Raw genomic sequence first — 18099 nt, 5'->3', positions numbered from 1 at the left:
GTTCATTTGGGTTCTTGTGAATTTTTAGAGACTTGGGGGGAGGGGGAGAGGGTGAAGAGAGTAGTATAAAAAAATATTTTTTTACTCTCTAACCAAATACTAGAAAATATTTTTCACTCACCAATCAAACAAAGGAAAATAAGTGATTAATCCACTCATTTTCCATGAAAACATTTTTTGAAAAAATATTTTTCATACACACTAAAACGTAACTACTTTCTCAGCTCCCAAATTGCAAAGAAATGTCTATGAACTGAGAATGAAGACAAGTCTTTGGATTCGATATTCTGCATTGGAAAACTTAATTAAACATTTAATATACATTTGTTTGAGCTAAAGTACTCTGACATTAATTTATTTAGACGAGGTCCTAAAATTTTAATAATAGCACTTCCTTTGTAATTTTTAGGTTCATTTTTAAACATGATCAGAGAGTCAAGAAAAAATGCGACTGAACTTTGAAAAATACTACCACCAGATACAAAAGTGTAACGAAGCATCAGGTTAATTTGTCAATATTCACTGCACATACATTACCTTCGTTCCTTGATTTTGAATATTCGATTTTCCGGTATCGTAGGTGCTCTTATTCATAGCTTAATATATATGTTCTCGAAACCTCTAAACTATATTCGATTTTCATTTTCTTTGCAAATGTTTTTTTTGTTTCAAATATATAGGGTTGACAACTTTTTACTTTTTATTATTGTAGCTGGAATTTTAGAGTGAAAAGCGTTAGTGTGGCGTTTACCGTGTCATAACCTACTATCCTAGTGCGAAAAATTGACCTTATGATCATTGTATACTCTGAACAATTCACATATAATTTAATTAATTTAATGTAACAAAAAATAATTTTGTAATTTTAATGTTTCTCTGTAATAACTGAGAAGGTCAATATATATTAACTACTTCGCATCTATCTAATTTGCGTGCTATTGGTTTTAAGAGAGGAAGAACAGAAAGCGCAGAGCAATACTTTTGAACAGATTGTTGTAATTAACTTTGAACATATATTCGAGTTGTAACTTTAGGAAGACTTGTAATAACTTTGGTATGGTTAGTTAATTAAGAAGGGAAAAGTAATATTTTTTTCCCGTTTTAATTTAAATGATACACTTTCCTTATTAGTCCATTCCAAAAAGAATGACATTTTTTTTTATTTAGAAATAATTTAACTTTAAATGTTTTATTTTACCCACAAATATTATGGCCTCATAAAGCTTTTAATTTACTCCCTTAAGCTTTTAGGATCATATATTTCAAAAATCTTCTCTTTATTTTTTAAACTTTGTGTCAAGTCAAACTATATCGTCTAAATTGAAACATAGGGAGTAGTAACTTTACTGGAAAAAAGCTGCTATATTGGTTCGACAACTATCGTAGCTGTTTTTCTTGTTTGATCTCTTCACTTAACTAACTGGCACACTTCCACATATATAAATCCAAAACAAAATAAAATTAGAATAACTAAGTCCTTTGAATTATTTAAAGGAAGGACAACACATTAAATCATGAACACATGCTAACCAGCAATTAGATTGGTAAGGGAAGATTGAACGTAAGAAATACTAATAAAGTGTTTGGAAAAGTGTAGAAAAGCCTTCTTTTTCCCTCTCTTTCTATCAAGTACAAAAATAAAGACTTCACATACACGCTACAAAAAGATAAATCAATCACTTCAGGCTCGTGTCCTGCATGTTCCAATCCCTACAACACATACATGCATGCAATTAATGCATGTAATCATACCCATATATCCCTCAAATTAAAGGGTAGTGGCGAAGCCACCTTATCACAAGAGGTGCCGAATTTTGACTTTATTTGATTTATTTATGTTTATATTTTGATAGTTGTTAGTGAAAATGGTTACTTCAAGTTCAATCCCATGCATGCAATTAGGCCCGCACGCACGCAAAGATAGTGATAAAAGCGAGCAATCATCATATATCCTCCCAAAAAGCCTCCATTTTGTGTGAGAGCCATTGAAGAAAGTAGAAGGGAAAGCTAAAAAGAACACACCCACCATACAAAGTCTTGTTCTATTAAAGCAACTACAAACACTCGCGCAAAAAACAATTCACTCACTTGTTAGTTACATAGTCTTTACAAACTTTGGCTACGGTTACCAAATAATCCTCTCTTTTTCCCAGAGAAATGAAAGTGCCCTTTTCCTCTAATGACAACGTGAGTTCAAAACCATTGATTAACAATAACAACAACAACCTCCGGAACGCTACTTTTCCGGCCGCCGCCAACGGCCCTAATTTGTGCTACGAACCCAAATCAGTCCTCGAACTCCGCCGCAGTCCCAGCCCTATCGTTGAGAAGCAGGTGATAACAAATCCTGATTTCTCCGCCCTTTGCGGCGGCGACGATCCTCTCCAGCTAGGTGATCATGTTCTGAGCAACTTCGAAGATTGGGATTCTTTGATGAGAGAACTTGGCTTGCAAGACGATTCTGCTTCACTCTCAAAATCTAACCACCCTCAACTCAGCCTTACACAAAGCGAGTCGCTGACTCAGTTCCATAACCTCTCTGAATTCTCAGCTGACTCGACTCAGTTCCCTACCTCTGATTTTTCTTTCTCTGAGAATTTCCCTCAGCAATTTCAATCAGTGAATCAGGGAAATTACATTAACGCCCTTGATCTCTCCGGTGATATCCACCAGAATAATTGGAACGTAGGATTTGATTACGTGGATGAGCTCATTCGTTTCGCTGAGTGCTTCGAAACCAACGCGTTCCAGCTCGCACATGTGATACTGGCACGGCTCAATCAACGGCTCAGATCCGCCGCCGGAAAACCTCTCCAACGTGCTGCCTTTTACTTCAAGGAAGCACTCCAAGCCCAACTCGCTGGGTCAACTCGGCAGACTCGCCCTGCCAGCTCATCCGACGTGATTCAGACCATCAAATCCTACAAAATTTTCTCAAACATATCTCCAATCCCTATGTTCTCCAGCTTTACGGCGAATCAAGCCGTGCTTGAGGCAGTCGACGGCTCGATGCTAGTCCACGTCATCGACTTCGACATCGGACTCGGAGGCCACTGGGCTTCCTTCATGAAAGAGTTAGCCGATAAAGCCGAGTGTCGTAAAGCCAACGCGCCGGTTCTTCGAATTACGGCTCTAGTTCCTGAAGAGTACGCTGTGGAATCGAGGTTAATCAGAGAAAATTTAACACAATTTGCTCGTGAACTCAATATCGGTTTCGAAATAGATTTTGTGCTAATTCGAACTTTCGAGTTGTTATCCTTCAAAGCAATAAAGTTCATGGACGGAGAGAAGACAGCGGTGCTTTTATCCCCCGCTATCTTCCGACGGATCGGGTCAGGGTTTGTTAACAACCTCCGTCGTATTTCCCCTAACATGGTGGTACACGTGGACAGCGAAGGGCTGATGGGTTACGGAACAGCGTCGTTTCGTCAGACAGTGATTGATGGGCTGGAATTTTACTCTACGTTGCTGGAATCACTAGAAGCAGCAAATATCGGTGGCGGAAATTGTGGGGATTGGATGAGGAAAATTGAAAATTTCGTGCTGTTCCCGAAGATAGTGGAGATGGTGGCGGCAGTAGGGCGGCGAGGAGGTGGTTCGTGGAAGGATGCGATGGTGGCTGCCGGATTCCGGCCGGTGGGATTAAGCCAGTTTGCAGATTTTCAAGCAGATTGTTTGTTAGGGAGGGTACAGGTTAGGGGATTCCACGTGGCAAAGAGACAAGCGGAGATGTTGCTGTGCTGGCATGATAGGGCCCTAGTAGCCACGTCAGCTTGGAGGTGTTAATAATAAAAACTACTAACCCTAAACTAGTTGTAATAATAGCAGTGATTTCGATCTTTAGCTATATGGTTTTAGTTTTAGGGGTGGGGGTAGCATAACAACAGATAAAACTAAAACGAAACTTTAAGAAGTCGCATGTTTTTTTTATGCTTTTTTGTTTTTCTTAATTGTGTTGGTACTATCTTTTTTTTTTTTTTTTTTTTTTTTGTAATTTTGTAGCTTAATTTCGACTCTCAGGTTGGTCTCTCTAATTAGTGGATAATTGCAATGTGTGTAACTTTTTCGCTGTTAATTTTAAAGAAATCTCCCAGCGAATCGCCATGTTAATTTGTTATTTTCCATGTAAAAACGAGGGCATTTGCATCTATATTCAGTTTTGGGATCACTATTGAACTTATACTTGCTTTGCACAAAAAATTATAAATATATCCACTTTTCGGATAACTTCAGATATACGGGCCTCAAGTAGCAAAAAATTATGTCTAACTTGAGATTTTTTTGCCTGAAGTGTGACCTTATCAAAAGAATACTTTAGATATTTTCGCCTGAAGTTTGGCCTGACTTGCAAAAGCAATCGGGATAATTTCAGGCAAATTAGTCTGAAATTCTTCAGTTTATAGTGCAAACTTCAGACAAAATCAACTTATTATATTTGGAATTATCTGAAGAACACAATCAAATTAAATAAAAGACCAAGAAAAAATTATTACTTATAAATATAAAAACCACCCGTGTAAGAGACTCCCGTCCAAGGGAGCCAATAATTCCCCATTATGAAATTGGAGACAGTGAAATAAGATGCATCCATGAAGTTAATTTCACCATGATAAACAGGCCATGTAACCATGTTATTGGTACCGTGCTAAATCACTAAGTATTTCATATTCAATCAATAATACTTACATAGAGTATCATGTGTTTGAGAGAGAAAAGAAAAAGAAGAGGAGGAGGAGGAAAAGAAAGGAGTGCACAGCTCGCAGGAAGAAGAGGAGGAAGCGACGACTAGTGTGAAGTTGTAAAAATTAGAGTATAGATTAAATAATTTTAAAAATATAAGTATAAATTAATTAGGAGAGACCAAATAGAGTATCTCGCGTAATTGTTACCTAAAAACATGGCCATGTTCAATTAGGAGTAATAGATTGTGACTTGTGAATAATTCCGAGAAATTTCATTAAAAGATAAAGTTAAACCTATGTATAGTCAAATCAGGTAGATTCGATAAACTAGCTGCTGATAAGTGAGGAGACGCACTGAAGCAGTATGGTGTTACCACATATTAAGTCATCTAAAAAATAATTGCAGACAATTATATAAAATACTAGTGTATTTGGCCACGCTTTACGCGGTTATAAAAATAACTTTTTTACAAATATAAAAATCATAAATTTAATGAAAGAAAATAAAAAATACAAAAAAAATCATTATCATATATAAAATGGAAGTATAGACATTTAATCCAAGCATTCAATCTAAAGTTCTCCCCCATTTCATCTTATATGAATATATTAATATTTAAAAAATCGAATTATTTTTTCTACTATATAATTTTTTCAAACTTTCCTCCTCCCTGGTTGTCCCATTGTCTCCTTCAAACATAAATCAGGTTGATTTCATTGACAAATAACCTGTTGGATTAAAATATATTAAAGCTAAAACATTTACAGATGATTTCATTTTCAACCTTGAGATGATGAGAATTCTAAAATTCAAAGGCTTAAAGTTAAACCGTTCTCACTTGCTCTTTTCTGATAAGGAGGAAAACAAATCATGCATAATGAATAATGATCCATAAATCATAATAAACATGGGTCTAATTTAAAGATACTAATAATTGTTATTAATATTGGCAACGGTTATAACTTTTAGCAAAGCATACCTATAGACTTTTGGACTATAAATAATGGTTGTAACTTTTGATAATGACTTTTGAATTTTCTAACCGATTGTTTCTTTACTAATACATAGATTTTGGATTTTTTTAAAAAAAATAATTAAATAGAAAGAATTGAGTGAAATTGCAGAAACAATATTATGATCATACATGTCAATAAATAAAAAATGTTACTTATGTTCGAGGGGGATATGGACCAAACCTCTAACCATTCACGTTTAACAAAGAAACTATCGAAAAAAGAGACAAATAGGAAGCCTATACATCATTCTTTCCTACAAAGCATATGCACATTAATTTAAAAGAAAAATTACATTTTTCAAATCTTCTTCTTGTAGAGGGAGTTTCTATTTGTCCAGTTGAAGTAAACCTTTTGCACTTCCAACAAAAAATTCACATGAGATAAATTAACGCCCATATATCCGTGAAACCTTAGACATGAAAATCAAGATTTGTAGGATTACGTACTCTCCAATATAACGATGTTTTCAATTGGGACAACTTCTTGATTGAAAATATGCATCTGTTCACTTTAGATTTGGTTGTCTTGGACTCCAATGCGCTCTCTCATAGCAACTTTGAAGAATTAAAAAAGAAAAAACTTGGGAGCACAATGATAGAATTGTAACGGTAGCTGCACTTAAGATGGGCCTCATTTTGTTTTAATATTTGAACGTATGTAGTGATTGCTCATTAGCAATAAGTGTCATTAATGAAGAATATGAGAGAAATATATTGAATTTGTTATTAAAAGAACGGAAAAGGGCCAAAAATACCTCTAACGTATTAAAAATGGCTCAAAAATGCCCTCCCTTAACCTTTTGGTCTAAAAATACCCCTAACGTATTGAAAATGGCTCAAAAATACCCTTAACATTTTATTTTTGGCTCACATATACCCTTGAAACTAACTAAACATAGATGGTAATTTTTGGGTTCACCTTCCATCAATATATCATATATTTTCTTATATGTATTTTATGCCACATACTTAAATTTTTTATATATATATACACATCATAATACACGTAAACAAATGAAATATCCCATACATATTCTTCAAAGTTGTGTATTTTATACTTAATATATACCACTATTATATAATTTATCACATATACTATTATAATAGAAAATATATAAGAACTACCGGTCGAAGTTATAACATGACAAAAAAAGGGAGCAGTTCCGCTCCATTACAATTTGTTCCATTAGATGTCAATATAGTTTTGAATAAGTAACATATGTCTTTGTTAATTTTTAAAAGATGAGATTTTATTTATTTATTTATTCTCTATTATTATTATGGTTAATTTTCTATTAATAAACAAAAAAAATATGTGAATGACCCGTCAACATTATGTTCTTCCCAGAAAGTAATATATATGTATGTGTGTGTGGGGTATATACATATAAAAAATATATGATATATTGATGGGAGGTGAACAAAAAATTTACCATTCATGTTTTGTTGGTTTCAAGGGTATATGTTATAACTTCTACCGGTGATTCTTATATATTTTCTATTATAATATATATGTGATAAATTATATAATAGTGGTATGTATAAAGTATAAAATACACAACTTTAAAGAATATGTATGGGATATTTTGTTAGTTTATATATATATATATGTGTGTGTGTGTGTGTGTTAGTTTTTATATATATAAAAATATATGATATATTGAGGGAAGGTGAACCAAAAATTTATCATTCATGTTTTGTTAGTTTCAAGGGTATATGTGAGCAAAAAATAAAACATTAAGGGTATACGTGAGCCATTTTCAATACTTTAAGGGTATTTTTAGACCAAAAGGTTAACGGAGGACATTTTTGAGCCATTTTCAATACGTTAGGGATATTTTTGGCCCTTTTCCGTTAAAAGAATTAGACAAAAAAATTCAAAAAAAGGAGAAAAAAGATAAATGATCTTCTAGGCCATAAAGAGGTGTCACATCATCTTGTCTATGCCTAGCTTTATATTATATATAGATTAGCAACCAATAACTTTTACATCATTAAGTCAACTAATACAATAACTACATGTTAGTAACCCCCTATACAAATTCAACTGCACTGCTTATGCAAAACATTTTAATGTATTACCAAAAGATTTAAGTTATATATGTACCAATATGAAAATACTGAAGTATTCTTATACATAAACAAAATGAATTATATAAAATTTATATAACCAACTCTAATTAGTTTAGAATTGAAAAGTAAATTGCTAATTTTCTCATATTTCTGTCCTTAGTGCTGGCCTAAAAGATATTCCCTGCCAAAATCTCATCCACATTCAATGCAAGAGGCTTTAAAGATATCCAATGCAAAGAAGGTCAAATTCCAACAGTACTTAGTGGTGCACTCACCAGAAAGACGACTTAGTTTACATTCCAGTTATTGTAGTTAATTTAACAAGAGCACAGACTGACTCAACACTGGGGTTACAACTAGAAAATAAATGTTCCAGTCGCACTCAAAAAGGGTTAAAGGGTATAGGTTAGTAGGACAACAAACATTTCTCATTCTGCTGCACCTAGAAGCAATGAATTCTTTACTTTAGGCTCCTGAAATATTTGTGAGCACTTGTAACTTAGATCACTTACTCTACTCAGTCCTGGCTTTTCCTTAATTAGCTTCCTCAACGTTAGATTGTAGATGACTGGCATTGCCGTTGCTCTCTAGCTTAGACACAGCATCTGGCCCACACAACCGCGTTAACTCTTCCTGTTGCACCACCATATAATATTAGTACTTCCATCTTTCTCCCCTTCAGAACTGCTTGGTCAGGTTAAAAAGAACAACAAAATAGTACTATAGAAAAAGATGAACACGATGCTGCAGCAAAAGATTCCACGATGCTAATTGCCTCACATTTTATAACAAACTGCTATTCGAGAAGCAGCATCGTACTATCCCAATAAAGTACAAAGGTAGAAGATGAGGGAAAGGAAAAGGGGATCACGTGAAGAGGGTACTTGAGAATATTACTTAAAAATGAGGGCAACCAAATATAGAGGATGATGAGCAATTAGAGGAACACTTAAGAAGGTATTAAGTACCTTTATCGAACTATTCTCTGACGTAAGCTTCTCACATTCCTCAGAGAGCCGTTGGAGCTCATCTTTGAGTGAATGATTCTCGCCGCTCAAAGCTTCTACCCTACGCTGCAGCTCTTCACACTCAGCCTGCAAAAATAAGAAACAGAAAACAACATGACAGCCAGAAAATCTAAAAGAAATTTTGAGTACAATCTGGATTCCAGAAATTGGAGCAAGCAAACAATCAAACCGCCCATGAACATGAATAACTAAAATCAGCTTGTTTGCTATCCTGCTGGAATTCTGGTTGCTGTTGTAACATGAATGGAAAAGAGTATCATGTTTTTGTGCGGGCTGAGTTCTTGATGTGCACGGGAAGAATTTTTACACTTTGTCACTAGTTGTAACTCCTTTCTAAACTGATGTCATATACAAGGACAGGAAAAGTCCACATACAGTAAGATGAACTCCTAAAATGGAAAGCAGCCAATTCCTTTGTTTCTTGGCATTAATTTAATGACGCTTCCCATCACTTCATGTAACCATTTAATTTAACTAACAACTATCATTAGGAGAAAACAGTAGCTGAATACTGCATCTGCGTGAATATGGTCTTCTCTATCTTTCTCCTTTTGGGTGGATACACTTGGGCTATGCATCGATCCCCAATGACATGAGAAATTATAATGGGTATTTACACTTCTATCCAGTTATCCACTTCCTATTCAATTAAGCCCATCAAGATCCATGGTCATATATGCTTTTATTTGTCACTTAATAGTTTTCTGGTTCAAGCTGTTTTGCTTAGAACAATTGCCTTTCCGGGAGCTCGAGGGCTAAAGATGTTTTCAAGAGCTTAACTGATAGTTAAAGGAGAGTATATTATACATTAGTGGCTACATTTACTCAACCATGTCTCTCAAATATAATACTTATTACTCCCTACGTTTACATAATATGTCTTAGCTAGGATGATTACGAAACAGTTTCACAAAGGGATCAGTAATTATAATTAACAATTAAGTCTATAAGGTGAGAGAACAAGAATATTAAGTATTGACTACGGGTCCATAAAAGAGGCTGTACTAGGATTTGAAATAAGATTCTCTTTGGAAAGGGTTAGACATAGTTGGGCCAGACTAACTTTTGAGAACAGGTAATCAGCCTTCAAGAGGATGGTGGTTTAAGGGAGACAGTCTATAAGTGGTTTGTTTTATGTGACATTTGATATGACTGCATCTCCTGTTGCTTTTCACACTATATTCCATTTCTGGTACATACCATCCGTTAATTTGTCTTCTACAACTCGAAGAAATTTTCTAGCATGTGCTTTACATTGCCTTCACGAATTGAAATAATAGGGAGACACCAGATCTTGTTCTTTCAGAGAAAAAGAGAAAACACTAAGAAAGAAAGTTACAGTTACTAGGGCCTTAAAACACTATCTGCAGATTAGAGCATGATATGCAGATATCACATCGAATTGCATTCCCATATTCTTACTTATTTGTGCCGGAGACCTTTCATAAAGGTGACACAAATGTGTTTCAATCAACTAGAAAAATTCATCATCATAAGATATTAATGATTTGGTTGAAACAGGGAACTTGAAGCATCAGTCTAAGTTAATGTGGCTAGACGAAAATGCAAAAAGATCAGTGTGCCATATGATGGCGTAAAACAATGATCGTTTTTTTAATAACCGTGGTGCCAAGGCCAACTTCTGCGAACCTCGATTAATTCCACGGGATACCTGCCACCTCCCACCAGCAACTTGTACCAGGTAACTCTATCCACCAAGGCTTGGATAGATGGGATGAAATCACCTAGTATTTTTTAGGTCCGCTAGGTTTTGAACCAGAGACCTCATGTTCTCACCTACTTTATTGACCACTAGGCCACTCTTGGGTGCGTAAAACAGAATGATCTTAAGGCTTTATATTGGTGTGTAGACTGTAAACCACATCATTGTCTTTAAGAGCTGCTTTTATTTATTATTAGAAATAAATTTGGGGGCCTCTGCTTGAAACCAGATGTCTAAGTCTAAAGCCATGTGGAGAAGAATCTTTATGGCTCATAATAAAAGACATATAGTCAACTCTGACCGGTAAAAGATGGAAAGAGTAACATTATCTACAAAGAGTAACTCATACCTGCTTATGTAGCCTTGACCTCCTAGCTGACTCCCTATTAGATTGCTTTCTCTTTTGTCTTTTAAGTTCACGTTCGTCCTGTCAAAAGCAGGGTTATAAAGAAATCTATCAACAAAAAGAAACAGAAAAACGATGATAACAGGGCTATAACCCCATCATTGATTGTGTACTTGCTCTGGCACACAAAAATGAAGGGGCACTATCGACCTATGGAATATGGAAAAGTGCCTTTCGCGTCTTACATAATTTACTGCTCTACCTGAAAGAACCATGAAATTTTTCTGGGGTGGTGGCGGCGGCAGTGTTATACGGTAGAACCACGGACTTCAAACAAGCACAAGATGCTGATATATCCAGAGATACAGAAAAATCGAGATGGAACCATGGAAGAACTAATGATATAAGGAAGTTCAGTTTTATAGTCCCTTTTGAACCATATGAAGGTTTAAATATTTTCATGCAAAAAATTTGATAAGAAAATCTAATCCTACAAACAGGCAATTTTAATCCATAAAGAATGAAACCAGCCTAGCTTCAGGAGTTTTCTGGCGTATTTTAACTCGGAGCTATTTCTGGACCAACCAAATTAAAACACCTGAAGCCTTGTAAAATCAGAGTGTTGGGTGCTTTTAAGAGTTCTCCAGGTTGTGATCTTTCTTCACTCACAATTGTGAAACTAAAGATTTCACAAATTAGTCTTTTTAGCCATTTGTTTTACGTCTATTCATGGAACTCTCTATATTAAGACTCAAGATACACCAACAATTAGTGTTACGAGAGAAAATATTCCACCTTCAGTGAAGCCATCTGCTACAGATGGGTGGAATATATGCAGCTTTTTGCAGACAAGCAGTTAGACTGGACAATTTGAAGGACAGAATACATGAACTAATCTGGTAAAAAATGACAGTACTGATTTCAGTGAGTGAAAAAAGCTAAAGAAAAGAAAATGTACCTGAACCCATTGATCATTCATCCTTCCTTCATGTCCTATAACTGGACCATTCGCATTTGGCTGTATTATGATCGCTCCAGGACCGGCAGATGATGCATTCCACGCATCCATTCCAATATTTAGGTTAGTTGCAGGCACAGTGACAGGATTTGCATGCATAGAGGTCTGGTAATTTGCTGTTGTGGGATTATTCTGCGCACTGGCTCCTGATAATCGCCAGATTTAGAAACTCAGTTATTGAAGTAAGAATGTCAGAACCGAGAAGAAAGGTCACAGAAGTTACCATCGGCAAGCATTTGATCAAAGCTTCCCTTCTTACTTGCAGCAAATTCCTGAGATTACATATTATCAAAAAAATAAAATAAAAAATCAACTAGCAATCACAGGACAAGGTAAGCATAAAATTGAGACTCGTGATCTCCATAGTATCTAAATAAAGAACAAAAGGTGGTTAGATTGATCTGAATACTCACATGGTTATCATTTTCATCATTTGTATCTGATGTACCTTCACTTCTGGTTTCATCACTGTTCAAGAAAAAAATATTCCAATTAGATGCATGACCAACCCAAAAAGAAGAATCTGTGGAAAATGTGATTGTAAATCAGACCTTTGTGTGGCACCATCATTTCCAGAACCCGAAGCAACTTTCCCGCTGTCGCCTGCCTTGCCACCAGAACTGGCCTTTAACTTTTTGTTCGTACTCCGATCCTTTCCTTCAGGATCCTTCCTGTTTGATTCAAGATTTGCCTGCACAGCGTTTGGAGTGTGCTGAAAAGACATGAACAAAGGTATTAACATGAAGTATCTTTTTTTTTTTTTTTGAAGAAGAGGTGACTTCCTTTCATCAGCTTTCAAATTCATACGAAAAAAATTACCGATAAGCTTCATTACCGTGGCCATGTTAGGATGAGCATAAACTCCAGCAGGAGGATATAAAGCTGGATACGGGACTGGAGCCCCATAAGGAGGCATAAGAGGATGCTGAAATATCACAAGGTGATCAGAGAAAGTACTCTATAGATATGTTCTGAGGTCGTGTGATAGAAAACTTGTAAAGCAGGAAACTAAATAAATTAGGAATGAAAAATCAATTACCTGGCCTCCCCACAAGTATGGGTGGGAAGCAGGAGAAGCAACAGGTGAGGCAAAGAAGGGAGGAGTAGCTCCAGCGCTATAATAAGCCTAACCAGGAAAAGAGAATTAGTGCTTGATAGACTAGAAAACTAGAAAACTTATTCATCAGCATTCATGTTATTGGCTTAATCATTATGGAACTTAATATCAACCTGCATAGAGCTTGACCAATCAGGATATGAGGGTGTAGTTTGTGTCTCCTGATCAAACATTAGAAAACACGTTAGCAGTCAGCCAATACATACATTAATACATCTGTGCACACACACACATACAGAGAGAGAGAGAGAGAGAGAGAGAGAGAATAGCACATGTTTGATGACTTATTAGCCTTAAATGTACAAAAGAAAAGAAAGAGAAGGAAAGGGACCTGAGTTGAAGCCGGTTTTGAAGGCTTTGTAGGGGTGCTCTCTTCCCCAGCTCCCATTGGGTCAATTGATTGTATACTCGGGGACCACGTGAATAATTCAGAGATGGTGCACTCGATTAAAGGCTAGATGGATCATAAATAGGGAAAAGAAATTAGAACTCTTCCACTTTCTTTTTTTGGGTAGAAGTTAGAACTCCAACCATTTTCCACCTAGCGAGATTATGCAGTCATTGTCGTAGGAACAAGTATACAGTTTCTTGCTTTTCTGATAAGCAAATAATATACAAATTCTGCCTCAAAAGCTATTCTTATGAAATAAAAAGAAGACCAGAGAACACTATGCCTCAAATCCACATTATTTACGGTTGAGTTATGTAAATAGAGGGCTTAAAAAATTATACTTGTAAATATATCGGTGTAAACTGGGTCAAAAAACCTCTCCGCCTAAGAACAAACCGATCTTACCACACATAACATAACAATGAGAAACAAATGTCATATTCCCTTTTTTTTGGTCTACACAAAAACGATTCAACTTTATCAACAAGCTGACTGTAAAAAGGATGAAAGAAGCCTTAAAGCCATCAAAGAAAAAAAATAATTTACAAATTCATGCAAAGCAATCGTTTAAACTTACAGTGCAATCTGTATGTGACTCTGAATATAGAGAAACTGAAGCACAATTTAAGAGGGATGTGCTTGTGTAAATAAGGCATGTACTCATTTCAAACTAATAAATCTTATTAAAAATATTAATTTATTTTCTTAAAGAAATTGCTATGTTCTCTAGAGAAAACATTGTAGACTAACAGATTATCAAGAAAAGGAAAATCCTTTCCATGACTACATAACTGGGGATTGGGGGGTTTTGTGGGGGGGGGGGGGGGGAGGGGCTACAATTCCACCGATATAGCTTTTGCTTACACCATATATCCCACTTTTCATCATATCATCTCTAGCATGCGAACCCCGTTCAGAACGCTTGAACTTCACATTCTGGTTCAATATAATTAAATTTCAAAATATAAATAATGCCATCCATTAATCCTAAAGGTCAAGTCTTTCTTATGTATCGTTATCGTATTGTTACTTTAAATACAATGTTTGTTTTGATTGTTACTTAAATTTTATTGTATCGTATCGTTAAATCCGTCGTTACGTAACGATGAAATGTGCCACTTTATGTAACGACCAATTTGGCGTGGTCGCGTCGTTTCCTTGTGTTTTTCTCTGAATCTCACCCTTCATTATTATTAAATAGTTTTATTTTATCATTTACCCTACCTTTTTATATACCGTATTATAATTTTTCTTTGTAATATTACAAGTTTAATCATCATATTATTGGTGCATGATGCCATGAAACGACGGCAAAACGACACAATTCATCCAAACATTGTATTCATCAAACGATACAGTACAATACAATACAATATGATACGATACATTATGAAACGATATGTAACAACCATCCAAACAAATTGTTAATGGTCTCTAGTCCATACTTTTCTTGGTTTCAACATCATTTCCATGAAGACCAATTGCACCAAATACAACGGTTTTTAATGAAGACCAATTGCATCATAAATATTTATTAATCATGTCTTCTTGATGTTAAATCTTACAATATAATAGTTGGTGTTTTTGCTTAAAGAATATTGCCAACATCTATGTACACCATCTTTAGGCACAACATTTCAGGTTGAAGTGTCCTCTCTATAAAACTATAGAGCTCTAGGGTTTTTAGAACAAATAAGTGGGAGACCACCCACCTCTAATTAGAAATAATTCTCATCTGTAACAAGTACCAAAGGAAATAAGGGAAAAAAAAAAGATTTTTGGAAAGTTCACTTAAAACCCGATAGAATAATTCCACTACCAGAAAGCAAGAAAGGATTTAAATCAAAGGCAATTAATTCATAATACAAAACTGGACAAAAGAATTGGTTTTTTCTTTTGTCAATTGAACAACTTAGTTGCAAGAATTTATCTTCCAAGAAACCGTTGGGACTTGCTAAATAGATTATTAAGCTCAAAAGACAGAAGTAAAGCTCAATTTCAAACATAACAGGGATCAAGTACACAAACCAAAAGGAAACTGCTAAACACTAAAAGAGAGATCCCAAAGTTCAAATCTTTAGAACAGGATTAAAAAATAACAAACACACAAATCATGTCTTAGGTAATTCTCTAGTAGTTGTCTGTCTATGTGTGTGCGTGTGCGTGGAGTATTAGCATGTTAAGGCGCGTGCAAACACAAAGGCAAATAATTCATATACCAAATTAAGAAGTAAGAAAACAAAACAAAGAAAGAGGAGGCGGTGGGGGGAGCTGACCTGGGGTGTATTGGAAGAGGGGTGGAACAAGGAGGTTCCAAGTCGGCTAAAGTTTTGATTTTTTAACTTTCCTTTTTTGGTTTCACTTCTTCTTCTTCTTCTTCTTGGTAAATATAGTACCCCCAAGTGCTTCCTCAGGAGATCAAGGAAACTTTAGTAGGGTTAAGGTTGTAACAATTTTGGTTTTTGGGTAGTGTCTGAACTGAAAACTGTGGCAAAAGAAGAAGTAGAAGAAGAAAGTAGTTGCAGTTTCATTTAAGGGGGAAAACAGGAACAAGGTCAGTTTTTGTCGAAGTATTTTCCTTTTTAAACAAAACTTGCTAATGTGTGATAAAATGGCATGTAATAAGTCTTTGGGGTTTAATTAGGGGTGTCAATGGTTCGGTTCGGGCGGTTATTTTATAAAATTTGTACCATACTAATTTTTCGATTATTCTATTATGCATAACTAAAATTAGACTTTTCGAAATCATCTCAATCATGTCGGTTTCACTTCGGTATCGGTACGGTTCGGTTAATTTTTGGTATTTTTTTAAATGTCATGTAAAATTCACTAGTAAAAGTAGAATGCAATAACACGCGTTCTTTTATAGGACTTATTAAAACTCTCTAGACATTTTTACTGTTTAAAAGGTGATGAATTAAAAAACATGAAAGATGGCTAAAGTATGGATAGATCAACTATTCGACAGTAACGTAAAAGAAACTAAGTAAAAGCAAAGAAAATATAAATCACACGAGTGGAAAGATATTAATCAAGCTGAGACTCAAGAATAAAGTCTATATTAAATATTCAAAAAAATAAATCTAAATTATATGAAAGGAAACATATTCAATACATTATATTTGCTACTCATAATCGCTGGAATATTTTGTGTCTTTCTTAATAAAGATACTTGAAATAACTTAGTTTAAGTATAAGCAGAATAATAGGTTTTAGGAATTAGTATTTTGAGTTTAATTACTTGTTAGCTTGTAACAGTTTTCATAATTCCAAGGCCTAATAAAAAATTTAATGCTTTATTAGTTTTAAGCTTACTCTATAAATATATTTTTCACATGTAAAATTTATTCGGTACGGTTCGGTATTTTTTTGGTTTATTTTTATAAAATAAAAAATCTACCCCAATTACCGATACGGTTATTAATTTATATAAAAATCTACGATTTCTTTAAAAGAACCCTAAGAATCGATTCAGTACGGTACAGTTTAATCGGTTTAGTCGGTTTTCAAATATACATCAATACCCCGTAGATTTAATTAGTGGGGCTGGACCAATGTGATAAAAGGAGGGAAGTAGTAGGGTTTTTGGGGGAAAGGTGACACGTGAGGGGAAAAGAAAGTGCAGAGTTGGCAATAGAAGAGTGGATAGGAATGACAAGGCAACAAATTTTTGGATAACTTAACTTATTAATTTCCCCAACTGTATGTCAGCTAAGTTTGTGTCCTCCTTTTTCCTTTTGCTTTCCCCTCTCCCTCCTCAAGTCCTTCGGTCATGTAGAGGCGGCGCCGAGTGTGTTTTAACATGTGAATTGTACCAATAGACATTCATGCTGGAACTTACAAGTTTGATTAGGTTTATTTCTAAAGAATTTACTTGTCTTACTCCCTCAATTAATCTTCATATTAGCATTGTTAAAAGAGAAATAATTCATGCTTGAGCAATTCTTTTCACACTTTGCTGGTATGCGGCGCCTTCCTGATATATTCCTTGGAAAGGCGACATAAGGCTAAGCAACCGAGGTCTGAATAGTTACCATCCGCCAACTGAAGTCCCTCCGTACGCTAGACGAGATTGTCAGTGCCGTACAGAAAAATCAATGTCAAGAGCAATTGAGAAAACAGGAAAGAAAATTGAGAATGAAAGAAAGCTTGATTGCATTAATGAAAGCTATTATAGAAAAGCAACACAGTGTCAAAGGGAGAGACACCAGTACAGAGAATTCTTTGCTTTCTAGAAAGTTTGAACGTTTGATCCCCCCTAATAATGCTTAAAAAAATAAATCAAAGTTATAGGACTTGACCTAACTAAGCTAGAGAGATATAATGGAAATATATGAAATAAAATTGCTCTATATTTACAATGAAAAGGACATAGATTCCTACAAGGTAGAAGCAGGTCCATTGGCAGCAATCTTGTCTTTAGCATCAGAGTATGCGCGCGCAACACTATCTGTGTGCGCGACACTGTTGGCATCTGCCTGCGGCTAGGAGCTGGCGAAGGCTATCGGTGGGGCGACATAGGCACATGCACGTTTGTCACTTGGCGCGGCCAAGACCACGGGGTTGTCCATGGCGCTACGCGATGGAAGGTTACCTGGACACCATGGGGCACGTCCAAGGGGTCTTGGGGCATGGCTGGAAAGCCGCCCATGACATTCACCCCACCTAAGTTTGCGACGTCCTCGACGCCTTACTTGCAAGGTAA

At 35.5% G+C, this 18099-nt stretch overlaps 2 protein-coding genes across 4 annotated transcripts; one reads left to right on the top strand and one right to left on the bottom strand.

Annotated features, from left to right (window-relative positions):
* The first annotated feature begins 1821 nt into the window (after positions 1-1821).
* LOC107769694 (scarecrow-like protein 15) lies at positions 1822-3930 on the top strand. Its single transcript, XM_016588934.2, has one exon. It carries the CDS (start codon positions 2158-2160, stop codon positions 3784-3786), a length of 1629 nt encoding a protein of 542 aa, XP_016444420.1. The 5' UTR covers positions 1822-2157; the 3' UTR covers positions 3787-3930.
* A 4042-nt stretch (positions 3931-7972) lies between these two features.
* LOC107769704 (G-box-binding factor 1-like) lies at positions 7973-16002 on the bottom strand. Of its 3 annotated transcripts, none has more exons than XM_016588941.2 (12): positions 15671-16002; positions 13335-13457; positions 13117-13164; positions 12926-13012; positions 12722-12811; positions 12438-12598; positions 12300-12354; positions 12110-12158; positions 11827-12032; positions 10872-10949; positions 8740-8865; positions 7973-8404 (listed from the first exon to the last, which is right to left on the bottom strand). In XM_016588941.2, the coding sequence occupies exons 2-12, from the start codon at positions 13389-13391 to the stop codon at positions 8306-8308; spliced, it is 1056 nt and encodes a 351-aa protein (XP_016444427.1). In that variant the 5' UTR covers positions 13392-13457; positions 15671-16002; the 3' UTR covers positions 7973-8305.
* Between the last annotated feature and the right edge of the window lie 2097 nt (positions 16003-18099).

Source organism: Nicotiana tabacum, chromosome 3 (assembly GCF_000715075.1).
Source record: "Nicotiana tabacum cultivar K326 chromosome 3, ASM71507v2, whole genome shotgun sequence".
Taxonomy (NCBI): domain Eukaryota; kingdom Viridiplantae; phylum Streptophyta; class Magnoliopsida; order Solanales; family Solanaceae; genus Nicotiana; species Nicotiana tabacum.
This window is presented reverse-complemented; position numbering and strand designations above follow the sequence as displayed.

What these genes read in the sequence shown, in the direction of transcription:
- LOC107769694 (XM_016588934.2), top strand. Translation starts at nt 2,158, where the DNA reads ATGAAAGTGCCCTTTTCCTCTAATGACAACGTGAGTTCAAAACCATTG.
- LOC107769704 (XM_016588941.2), bottom strand. Translation starts at nt 13,391, where the DNA reads ATGGGAGCTGGGGAAGAGAGCACCCCTACAAAGCCTTCAAAACCGGCT. An exon ending in CAAAACCGGCTTCAACTCAG is followed by an intron (nt 13,165 to 13,334) that starts GTCCCTTTCCTT and finishes ATGTTTGATCAG; the next exon opens with GAGACACAAACTACACCCTC. An exon ending in ATTGGTCAAGCTCTATGCAG is followed by an intron (nt 13,013 to 13,116) that starts GTTGATATTAAG and finishes TTTCCTGGTTAG; the next exon opens with GCTTATTATAGCGCTGGAGC.